The sequence below is a fragment of the Catharus ustulatus genome, chromosome 30 (assembly GCF_009819885.2).
Source record: "Catharus ustulatus isolate bCatUst1 chromosome 30, bCatUst1.pri.v2, whole genome shotgun sequence".
NCBI lineage: Eukaryota > Metazoa > Chordata > Aves > Passeriformes > Turdidae > Catharus > Catharus ustulatus.
The window spans coordinates 2,694,215-2,705,240 of record NC_046250.1 but is presented as its reverse complement, the minus strand read 5'-3'; the positions used below and the strand labels follow the sequence as shown (position 1 = coordinate 2,705,240).

The 11,026-nt window shown below is 53.8% G+C and overlaps 1 protein-coding gene across 1 annotated transcript; it reads right to left on the bottom strand.

The window, feature by feature from the left end:
- Window positions 1-201: 201 nt before the first annotated feature.
- On the bottom strand, window positions 202-10,539 carry VPS72 (vacuolar protein sorting 72 homolog). Its single transcript, XM_033082947.1, has 6 exons — window positions 10,376-10,539; window positions 9,112-9,264; window positions 8,912-9,023; window positions 6,318-6,497; window positions 4,693-4,834; window positions 202-2,089 (listed from the first exon to the last, which is right to left on the bottom strand). The coding sequence occupies exons 1-6, from the start codon at window positions 10,490-10,492 to the stop codon at window positions 1,723-1,725; spliced, it is 1,071 nt and encodes a 356-aa protein (XP_032938838.1). The 5' UTR covers window positions 10,493-10,539; the 3' UTR covers window positions 202-1,722.
- Window positions 10,540-11,026: the final 487 nt, after the last annotated feature.

Below are 11,026 nucleotides of genomic sequence, written 5' to 3'. Positions count from 1 at the left end.
GGACAGTGGATCCTGCCCCAATCCTATAAACCCTAAAAGTCTCTGACCCCAAAAATTTCCCAAATCCTATAGATCCTACAAGTCTCTCACCCCAAAGACCTTCAGGTTCCATCCTGAATCCTACAAACCCTACAAAAATCAAGCAGGATTTGACCCCACAAGCCCCAAATTTGGAGGAATGAATTTTGTAGGGTCTTCAGGAAAAGGGGATCCCATAAAGTTTATTTTAGGATTTTTCTGGAAAAAGGGGATCCCATAAAGAGTTTTGTAGGGTGTCCTGGAAAATAAAGGGTTCGTGAAGTTTGTTGATTGTAGGATTTCTTTGGAAAAAGGGATCCCATTCCATATTTTTTATAGGATTTCCTCGAAAATAAAGGGATCCCATCCCAATTTTTCTGTAGGATTTCCTCTAAAAGGGGCTCCCATCCCAAATTTTCTATAGGATTTCCTGGAAAAAGGGATCCCACCCCAAATTTTCTGTAGGATTTCCTGGAAAAAGTGGCTCCCATCCCAAATTTTTGTGGGATCTCCCACCACCCCACACAAACCAACCCCCAACTCCGTTTTATTTCCTCCTCCAACACCCCTGGTGAACAGTGACCCCCCAAAAAAACATCATTCCCAAAGATCCCATATCCCTAAATCCCAAATCCTGATATCCCTAAATCCCAAATCCTGATATCCCTAAACCCCAACATCCCAAAATCCTGGGATTTCGGGCACTGGGATTTTGGGCAATTCTTGGTGATTTTTTGACGTCCTTGGTGTGCCTTCCTCAACGAAACCATGGTTGTGGATGATCCCATCTCCCAAAATCCCAATACCCCAAATCCCAATACACCAAAATCCCAAATCTTGAAATCCCAACACCCCAGAATCCCAGGATTTCAGAAACTGGGAACACTTTGCTTCATGACCGTTTTCTGCCATTTTGGACGGGAACCCTTCAACAAAACCATCGCTGTTGACGATGCCATCTCCCAACATCCCAAATCATGAAATCCCAATATCCCAACAACCCAAAATCCCAAAATCCCAGAACTCCAGAATCCCAGGATTTCAGGCACTGGGAACACTTTGTTTCATGACCGTTTTCCGCCATTTTGGATGAGAACTCTTCAACGAAACCATCGCTGTGGATGACGCCATCTCCCAACGCCCCAAATCCTGAAATCCCAAAATCCCAACACCCCTAAATCCCAACGTCACAAGATCCCAAATCTTGAAATCCCAACACCCCAGAATTCCAGGATTTCAGAAACTGGGAACACTTTGCCTCATGACCGTTTTCCGCCATTTTGGATGAGAACTCTTCAACAAAACCATCGCTGTTGATGACGCCATCTCCCAATATCCCAAATCCTGAAATCCCAACATCCCAAGATCCCAAATCCCAAAATCCCAACACCCCAAAACCTCAGGATTTCAGGCACTGGGAACACTTTGCTTCATGACCGTTTTCCGCCATTTTGGATGGAAATCCTTCAACGAAACCACCGGTGTTGATGACACCGTCTCCCAACATCCCAAATCCTGAAATCCCAATATCTCAACATCCCAACAACCCAATATCCCAATACCCCAGAATCCCAGGATTTCAGAATCTGGGAACACTTTGTCTCATGACCGTTTTCCACCATTTTGGATGAGAAACCCCTCAACAAATCCATCACCGCCGTCAATCCTGAAATCCCAACCCCCCAACATCCCAAATCCCAGATTTCAGGCGCTGGGAACGCTCTGCTTGATGACGATTTTCTGCCTCCCCGGGCGCGCCCCGGGGCTGTCCCCGGGCGCGGCCATGGCGGCGGCGGCGGCGCTGGGCAGCCCGTGGGCCGTGATGTATTTCCTGTAGGCCTCGCGGATGATGCGGAAGGCGCGGGCGTTGGAGTAGGGGATGTCGGTGATGGGGTCCCGGTAAAGAGCCGGTTTGTGGGTGACCGGGCACAGCTCCCGCACCGGCAGCCGCGGAGGTTTGGATTTGGGGAAGCAGCGCTCGAAGGTGGCGTCGTCGCTGAAGGAGATGAAGGTGCGGGAGCATTTCCCCGGGGACGGCGGGGCGGTGGTGGGGTGGGAGTCGGGGTCCAGCCTGGAATGGGAGGGGGAGAGGGTGGGGTGGGGTGGTGGAATTTATTCAGGTGCACCAAAGGGTTTGGGGTGCCCAAAAAATGTGACTTCAATAGGGTTTGAGGGTCTCAAAATCTGAAATTCCAATGGGATTTGGGGTCTCAAAAACTGTGACTCCAAAGGGATTTGGGGTGCCAAGGTGGTGCCCAAAAACTGCCACTCCAATGGGGTTTGGGGTCTCAAAATCTGAAATTCCAATGGGGTTTGTGGTCTCAAAAACTGTGACTGTAACGGGGGATTTGAGATTGACAAGTGGTGCCCAAAAATCCATGAGTCCAAGAGGATTTGGGGGTTCCATGGTGGTGCTCAAAAAATTCTTTTCCCATGGGATTTGGGGGCTCCAAGGTCTTTTTCCTCCCCAAGTTGAAAAGGAAAGAAAAGGGAAATCTCCAGGTTGGGATCCAGCACCCAAATCCACCCTCAAAACTGGAATTTTGGGATTTGGGAGCTCCAGAATCATCTCCAAACCTTTCTTTTCCCCACGGGATTTGGGTCTGGTGTCCAAGTTGGGACAAACCAAAGACAAATGTCCAGGTTGGGATTCAATACCCAAATCCACCCCCAAAACCGGAATTTTGGGATTTGGGGGCCTCAAAGTCATCTTCAAACCTTTGGGTCTGGTGTCCAAGTTAGGACAAACCAAAGGGAAATCTCCAGGTTGGGATCAAATACCCAAATCCACCCCAAAACTGGAATTTTGGGATTTGGGAGCTCCAGAATCATCTCCAAACCTTTCTTTTCCCCACGGGATTTGGGTCCCATGTCCAAGTTGAGACAAACCAAAGAGAAACCTCCAGGTTGGGATCCAGTACCCAAATCCACCCCAAAACTGGAATTTTGGGATTTGGGAACCCCAAAGTCATCTCCAAACCCTTCCTTTCCCATGGGATTTGGGGGCTCCAAGGTGCTTTTCCTTCCCCAAGTGAGGAAGGAAACCAAAGGGAAATCTCCAGGTTGGGATCAAGAACCCAAATCCATCCTCAAAACTGGAATTTTGGGATTTGGGAGCTCCAGAGTCATCTCCAAACTTTTCTTTTCCCACAGGATTTGAGTCCCATGTCCAAGTTGGGACAAACCAAAGAGTAATCTCCAGATTGGGATCAAGAACCCAAATCCACCCCAAAACTGGCATTTTGGGATTTGGGGGTTTCAAAGTCGTCTTCAAACCTTTGGGTCCAGTGTCCAAGTTGGGACAAACCAAAGAGGAATCTCCAGGTTGGGATCCAGCACCCAAATCCACCCTCAAAACTGGAATTTTGGGATTTGGGAGCTCCATAATCATCTCCAAACCTTTCTTTTCCCCACAGGATTTGGGTCTAGTGTCCAAGTTGGGACAAACCAAAGACAAATCTCCAGGTTGGGATCCAATACCCAAATCCACCCCAAAACTGGAATTTTGGGATTTGGGGGCTTCAAAGTCGTCTTCAAACCTTTGGGTCTGGTGTCCAAGTTGAGACAAACCAAAGGGAAATCTCCAGGTTGGAATCAAGAACCCAAATCCACCCCAAAACTGGAATTTTGGGATTTGGGAGGTCCAGAATCATCTCCAAACCCTTCCTTTCCCATGGGATTTGGGGGCTCCAAGGTCCTTTTCCTTCCCCAAGTGAGGAAGGAAACCAAAGGGAAATCTCCAGGTTGGGATCAAGAACCCAAATCCATCCTCAAAACTGGAATTTTGGGATTTAGGAGCTCCAAAGTCATCTCCAAACCCACAGGATTTGGGTCCCATGTCCAAGTTGGGACAAACCAAAGGAAAATCTCCAGGTTGGGATCAAGAACCCAAATCCATCCTCAAAACTGGAATTTTGGGATTTGGGAGCTCCAAAGTCATCTCCAAACCTTTCTTTTCCCCACAGGATTTGGGTCTGGTGTCCAAATTGGGACAAACCAAAGGGAAATCTCCAGGTTGGGATCCAGCACCCAAATCCATCCTCAAAACTGGAATTTTGGGATTTGGGGGTTTCAAAGTCGTCTTCAAACCTTTGGGTCTGGTGTCCAAGTTGGGACAAACCAAAGGGAAATCTCCAGGTTGGGATCCAGCACCCAAATCCACCCCAAAACTGGAATTTTGGGATTTGAGAGGTCCAGAATCATCTCCAAACCCTTCCTTTCCCATGGGATTTGGGGGCTCCAAGGTCCTTTTCCTTCCCCAAGTGAGGAAGGAAACCAAAGGGAAATCTCCAGGTTGGGATCAAGAACCCAAATCCATCCTCAAAACTGGAATTTTGGGATTTGGGAGCTCCAAAGTCATGTCCAAACCCACAGGATTTGGGTCCCATGTCCAAATTGGGACAAACCAAAGAGAAATCTCCAGGTTGGGATCCAAATCCACCCCAAAACTGGAATTTTGGGATTTGGGAGCTCCATAATCATCTCCAAACCTTTCTTTTCCCCACAGGATTTGGGTCTAGTGTCCAAACTGGGACAAACCAAAGACAAATCTCCAGGTTGGGATCCAAATCCACCCCAAAACTGGAATTTTGGGATTTGGGGCTCTGCCCAATCCCTCTGGAGCAGCTCCAGGGGAGGCTCCAGGCTGGGATTTGGGATTCTGGTGCCACTCACCCCTCCACGTCCACGGGGTCGTCGCGGCCGGGCTCGGGCAGCAGGGGCATGGTCAGGGACCAGTAACGGATCACGGGGCCCACGATTTTCCTCTTCTTCTGCACCTGCTTCTTCTTGTCGGCCTCCAGGCGCTCGTAGTTCTCTGGGATTGGGAATGGGGGTGGGAATGGGGGCAGGAAAGGGATCCTTGTGTCATTCCTGAGGTCCCTGTGTCATTCCTGAGATCTCTGTGTCATTCCTGGGATCCCTGTGCCATTCCTGGGATCCCTGTGCCATTCCTGGGATCCCTGTGCCATTCCTGGGATCTCTGAGACATTCCTGGCATCCCTGTGTCATTCCTGACATCTCTGTGCCATTCCTGGGATCCCTGTGCCATTCCTGGGATCCCTGTGTCATTCCTGACATCCCTGTGTCATTCCTGGGATCCCTGTGCCATTCCTGGGATCCCTGTGTCATTCCTGACATCCCTGTGCCATTCCTGGGATCCCTGTGCCATTCCTGGTATCCCTGTGTCATTCCTGGGATCCCTGTGTCATTCCTGACATCCCTGTGTCATTCCTGGGATCTCTGTGCCATTCCTGGGATCTCTGTGCCATTCCTGGGATCTCTGTGCCATTCCTGACATCCCTGTGCCATTCCTGGGATCCCTGTGCCATTCCTGAGGTCCCTGTGCCATTCCTGAGATCCCTGTGCCATTCCTGGGATCTCTGTGCCATCACTGAGGTCCCTGTCCCATTCCTGACATCCCGGTGCCATTCCCACTGTCCCTGTCCCTTTTCCCATCCCATTCCTGCTGTCCTGGTGCCATTCCTGAGGTCCCTGTCGCACTCCCAGTCCCATTCCCAGTGTCCCTGTCCCATTCCTGCTGTCCTGATGCCATTCCCAGTGTCCCTGCCCCAGTCCCAGTGTCATTCCTGAGGTCCCTGCCCCAGTCCCAGTCCCATTCCCAGTGTCCCAGTCCCATTCCCAGTGTCCCTGTCCCATTCCTGCTGTCCTGGTGCCATTCCTGATGTTCCTGTCCCATTCCCAATGTCCCTGTTTCATTCCCATTCCCAGTATCCCATTCCCATTCCCAGTACCCCATTCCCATTCCCAGTATCCCATTCCCAGTATCCCATTCCCATTCCCAGTATCCCATTCCCAGTATCCCATTCCCATTCCCAGTATCCCATTCCCATTCCCAGGATCCCATTCCCAGTATCCCATTCCCATTCCCAGTATCCCATTCCCAGTATCCCATTCCCAATGTCCCTGTTTCATTCCCACTCCCAGTATCCCATTCCCAGTATCCCATTCCCAGCATCCCATTCCCATTCCCAGAATCCTATTCCCATTCCCATTCCCAGTATCCCATTCCCAGTATCCCATTCCCATTCCCAGGATCCCATTCCCAGGATCCCATTCCCAGTATCCCATTCCCAGTACCCCATTCCCATTCCCAGTACCCCATTCCCACTCCCAGTACCCCATTCCCATTCCCAGTACCCCATTCCCAGTATCCCATTCCCAGTATCCCATTCCCAGTATCCCATTCCCAGTATCCCATTCCCAGGATCCCATTCCCAGTATCCCATTCCCAGTATCCCATTCCCATTCCCATCATCCCATTCCCACTCCCAGCTCACCCAGGGAGCGCAGGTTGATCTCCTCAGTGATCTTGGCCTCCTCCAGCAGCTCCTCTTGGGTCAGGGGCCGCTCGTAGCTGGTGCCTCCCTTTTTCCTCTTGGATTGCACCTGGCGCTCCTGGAGCCGCAGGAACGTCTGCCGGGTGTGCTCCGTGGTGGATTGGCGCATGTGCTTCCTGCCTGCAGGGACATGGGATCACTGGATCACCCAGAGATCCCTGAGATCCTGATCCTGACCCAGAGAGCCCCAGGAGTTCTCCCATGGGATCACATTCCCAGGGAATGTCTGTCGGGTGTGCTCCGTGGTGGATTGGTGCATGTGCTTCCTGCCTGCAGGGATATGGGATCACTGGATCACCCAGAGATCCCTGAGATCCTGATCCTGACCCAGAGATCCCTGAGATCCTGACCCAGAGATCCCTGAGATCCTGATCCTGACCCAGAGATCCCTGAGATCCTGATCCTGACCCACAGAGCCCCTGGAGAATCAGGAGTTCTCCCATGGGATCACATTTTCAGGGAATGTCAGCCGGGTGTGCTCCGTGGTGGATTGGCGCATGTGCTTCCTGCCTGCAGGGACATGGGATCAGCCATGGGATCACTGGATCACCCATGGGATCCCTGAGATCCTGATCCTGACCCACAGAGCCCCTGGAGAACCAGGAGTTCTCCCATGGGATCACATTCCCAGGGAATGTCAGCCAGGTGTGCTCCGTGGTGGATTGGCGCATGTGCTTCCTGCCTGCAGGGACATGGGATCAGTTGGGATCCTGGGAATGCTCCCATGGGATCCCTGAGATCCTGATCCTGACCCACAGAGCCCCAGGAGTTCTCCCATGGGATCACACTTTCAGGGAATGTCAGCCAGGTGTGCTCCGTGGTGGATTGGCGCGTGTGCTTCCATGCAGGGATATGGGATCAGCTGGATCACCCATGGGATCCCTGAGATCCTGATCCTGACCCAGAGATCCTGATCCTGACCCACAGAGCCCCTGGAGTTCTCCCATGGGATCACATTCCCAGGGAATGTTTGCCGGGTGTGCTCCGTGGTGGATTGGCGCGTGTGCTTCCGGCCTGCGGGGACATGGGATCAGTTGGGATCCTGGGAATGCTCCCATGGGATCCCAGAGATCCCTGAGATCCTGATCCAGAGAGCCCTGAGATCCTGATCCTGACCCACAGATCCCTGAGATCCTGATCCTGACCCACAGAGCCCCTGGAGAACCAGGAGTTCTCCCATGGGATCCCCAGATCCCAATCCCAGCCCTTGGAGAACGTGGAGCTCTCCCAGAGGATCCTGTTCCCAACCCTTGGATCACCCTGAGATCCCTGGGATTCCATTTCCAACCCCTGGAGAACCAGGAGTTTGCCCATGGGATCTTGTTCCCAACCTCTGCATCATCATCAGATCTCTGGGATCCCATTTCCAACCCCTGGAGCACCAGGAACTCTCCCAAAGGATCCCATTTCCATCTGGGATCACCAGAAGATCCCTGAAATCCCATTCCCATCCCAGTTGGGATCACCATGAGATCCCCAAGATCCCATTCCCAATCCCTGGAAAAATAGGAACTCTCCCAGAGGATCCCATTTCCAGCTGGGATCACCAGAAGATCCCTGAGATCCCATTCCCATCCCAGCTGGGATCACCATGAGATCCCATTCCCAATCCTTGAAGCATCATGGGATCCCATTCCCAACCCCTGGAGCACCAGGAGCTCTCCCAGAGGATCCCATTTCCAACTGGGATCACCAAGACCCCGTTCCCACCCCATTCCAAACTCCTGGAGCACCAGGAGCTCTCCCAGAGGATCCCATTTCCATCCCAGCTGGGATCACCACAGATCCCATTCCCAACCCCTGGAGCACCAGGACCTCTCCCAGAAGATCCCATTTCCATCTGGGATCACCCCCCCCCTGCTCCCACCCCACTCCCAACCCCTGGAGCACCAGGAACTCTCCCAGAGGATCCCATTTTCAGCTGGGATCACCATGGCATCCCATCCCCAATCCCTGGAGCACCATGAGATCCCATTCCCAACCCCAGGAGAACCAAGAACTCTCTCAGAGGATCCCATCCCAGCTAGGATCACCACAGATCCCATTCCCAACCCCTGGAGCACCAGGACCTCTCCCAGAGGATCCCATTTCCAGCTGGGATCACCATGAGATCCCTGAGATCCCATTCCCATCCCAGCTGGGATCACCAGGAGATCCCATTCCCAAACCCTGGAGCTTTAGGAACTCTCCCAGAGGATCCCATTTCCAGCTGGGATCACCATGGGATCCCATTCCCAACCCCTGAGGCACCATGAGATCCCATTCCCAATCCCTGAGGCACCATGAGATCCCATTCCCAACCCCTGGAGCTTTAGGAACTCTCCCAGAAGATCCCATTTCCAGCTGGGATCACCATGGGATCCCATTCCCACCCCCTGGAGCACCACAAACTCTCCCAGAGGATCCCATTCCATCTGGGATCACCACGAGATCCCATTCCCACCCCCTGGAGCACCAGGACCTCTCCCAGAAGATCCCATTCCCATCTGGGATCACCCCCTCCCTTCTCCCACCCCTCCCCACCCCACACTCACTGTCTCCCACATCCTCCTGCAGCTCCAGGGGCACGGATTTCACCTCCCGGCCTTTCTGCGCTCCTCCCCGCGGCCCCTCCGCCTTCTTGGCGCGCAGGCTCTTGAGCGGCTCCTGGGGGACACAAACCCGGGATGAACCCCCCAAAACGAGGGATTGGGGGCTGGTTTTCCCTGGAAAAGCCCCAGGGGTGGCTCAGTACCCGGTAGGCCTTGGTGAGGACGCGGCGGCGGCGCCGGGGCTCGGCCTCGTCCTGCTCCGAGCCCGGCTCGTCGCCCTCGTCGATGTCGAAGTCCGAGTCCACCTCGTCATCGCTGTCCGAGTGCTCCCCGCGGTACTCGTCGTCACCGGACTCCTGTGGGATTTTGGGAATGTTGGGAATGTTGGGAATGTTGGGAATCTGGGATTGGGAATCCCACTGAGGGATCCCCGTGGTGTTCGTCATCCCCAGATTCCTGTGGGATATTGGGAATATTGAACTGGGAACTATGGATCCCACCAAGGGAACCCCATGGTGTTTGTTGTCCCCTGATTCCTGTGGGGTGTTGGGAATGTTGGGAATGGGAATCCCACTGAAGGATCCTCATGGTGTTCGTCGTCCCCAGATTCCAGTGGGATTTTGGGAATGTTGGGAATCCCACTGAGGGATCCCCGTGGTGCTCATCATCCCTGGATTCTTGTGGGATTTGGGGAATGTGGGATTGGGAATCCCACTGAGGGATCCCTGAGGTGCTCCTTGTCCCCAGATTCCTGTGGGGATGTTGGGAATGTTTGGGATTTTGGGAGTGTGGGATTGGGAATCCCACTGAGGGATCCTCATGGTGCTTGTTGTCCTCAGATTCCAGTGGGATGTTGGGAATGTTGGGAATGTTGGGAATCCCACTGAGAGATCCCTGTGGTGCTTATCATCCCTGGATTCCTGTGGAATTTGGGATCACTCATCCCAAAAACCCCATCTGAGGGGTTCCCATAGACTCGTTATCCCTGGATTTCTGTGGAATTTGGAATGTCTTATCCCAAAAAGCCCATTTGAGGGGTTCCTTGAACCCGTTATCCCTGGATTTCTGTGGAATTTGGGATCCCTTACCCCAAAAATCCCATCTGAGGGGTTCCCATGGACCCGTCATCCTGGATTCCTGTGGAATTTGGGATCTCTTATCCCAAAAAACCCATCTGAGGGGTTCCTATGGACCCATTATCCCTGGATTCCTGTGGAATTTGGGCTCACTCACCCCACAGACCCCACCTGAGGGGTTCCCATCCCCTTCAAATCCCCACATTCCCTTTAAATCCCCACCCGGGACCCGCACCCTCCCTCATCCCCTCACGTTTCCCGCCGCTCCCCTCAGAGCTCGGCCCCGCTCCCGCCGCTCCCCTCAGAGCTCGGCCCCGCTCCCCTCAGAGCTCGGCCCCGCTCCCGCCGCTCCCCGCCCCGCTCCCCGCCGCCCCCCGCCGCCGCCGCTCGCCTCGTTGAAGCCGCCGTAGGTGGTCTGGTAGAACTCGTCCTCCTCCTCGGCCTGGAGCAGCCCCGAGAGGCGATTCCCGGCCGTTCTCCGCGGGGCGCGGCCCTCGGCCAGGCTCATCTCGGCGCTCGGCTGAGCGGCCTGACGGGACCGTCCCGCGGGGACCGAGCGAGGGAGGGAGGGAGGGAGCGCCGAGCGATCGATGGGGGCAGAGAGCGACACCGCGCGGGGCACGGCGGAACTGCGGGTGACGTCATCGCGTGGGTGACGTCATCGCGTGGGTGACGTCATTATATGGATGAGCTCATTATATGGATGACGTCATTATATGGATGACGTCATGAGTGTGACTAGTTCTATATGGCATCACAGCGGGGGTGTACGAGCTGTGACATCATAGGTTGTGTGCACACTCTGTGACATCACGGGGCGCGGCTTTGTGACGTCATAAGGCAGACGCATCAATGCGTGAGTGACGTCACAGGATGCGGATTTTTTTTTTTTGTGACAACACCCGCGCTCCCATGATGTCACGGATTGGGGGTGTGCCACATAAGGGTGCTGCTCCATGACGTCATTCAACGCTGCGTGGATGTGACGTCAGCGAGCGAAATGACGTCACCCCCCGGGTCACGTGACACCCCGCGGGCGAAT

Coding starts and splice junctions, on each gene's coding strand:
- VPS72 (XM_033082947.1), bottom strand. CDS start 10,492: ATGAGCCTGGCCGAGGGCCGCGCCCCGCGGAGAACGGCCGGGAATCGC. Junction 9,024..9,111: donor TCCTCACCAAGGCCTACCGG/GTACTGAGCCAC, acceptor TGTGTCCCCCAG/GAGCCGCTCAAGAGCCTGCG. Junction 2,090..4,692: donor GACCCCGTGGACGTGGAGGG/GTGAGTGGCACC, acceptor CTCCCATTCCAG/GCTGGACCCCGACTCCCACC.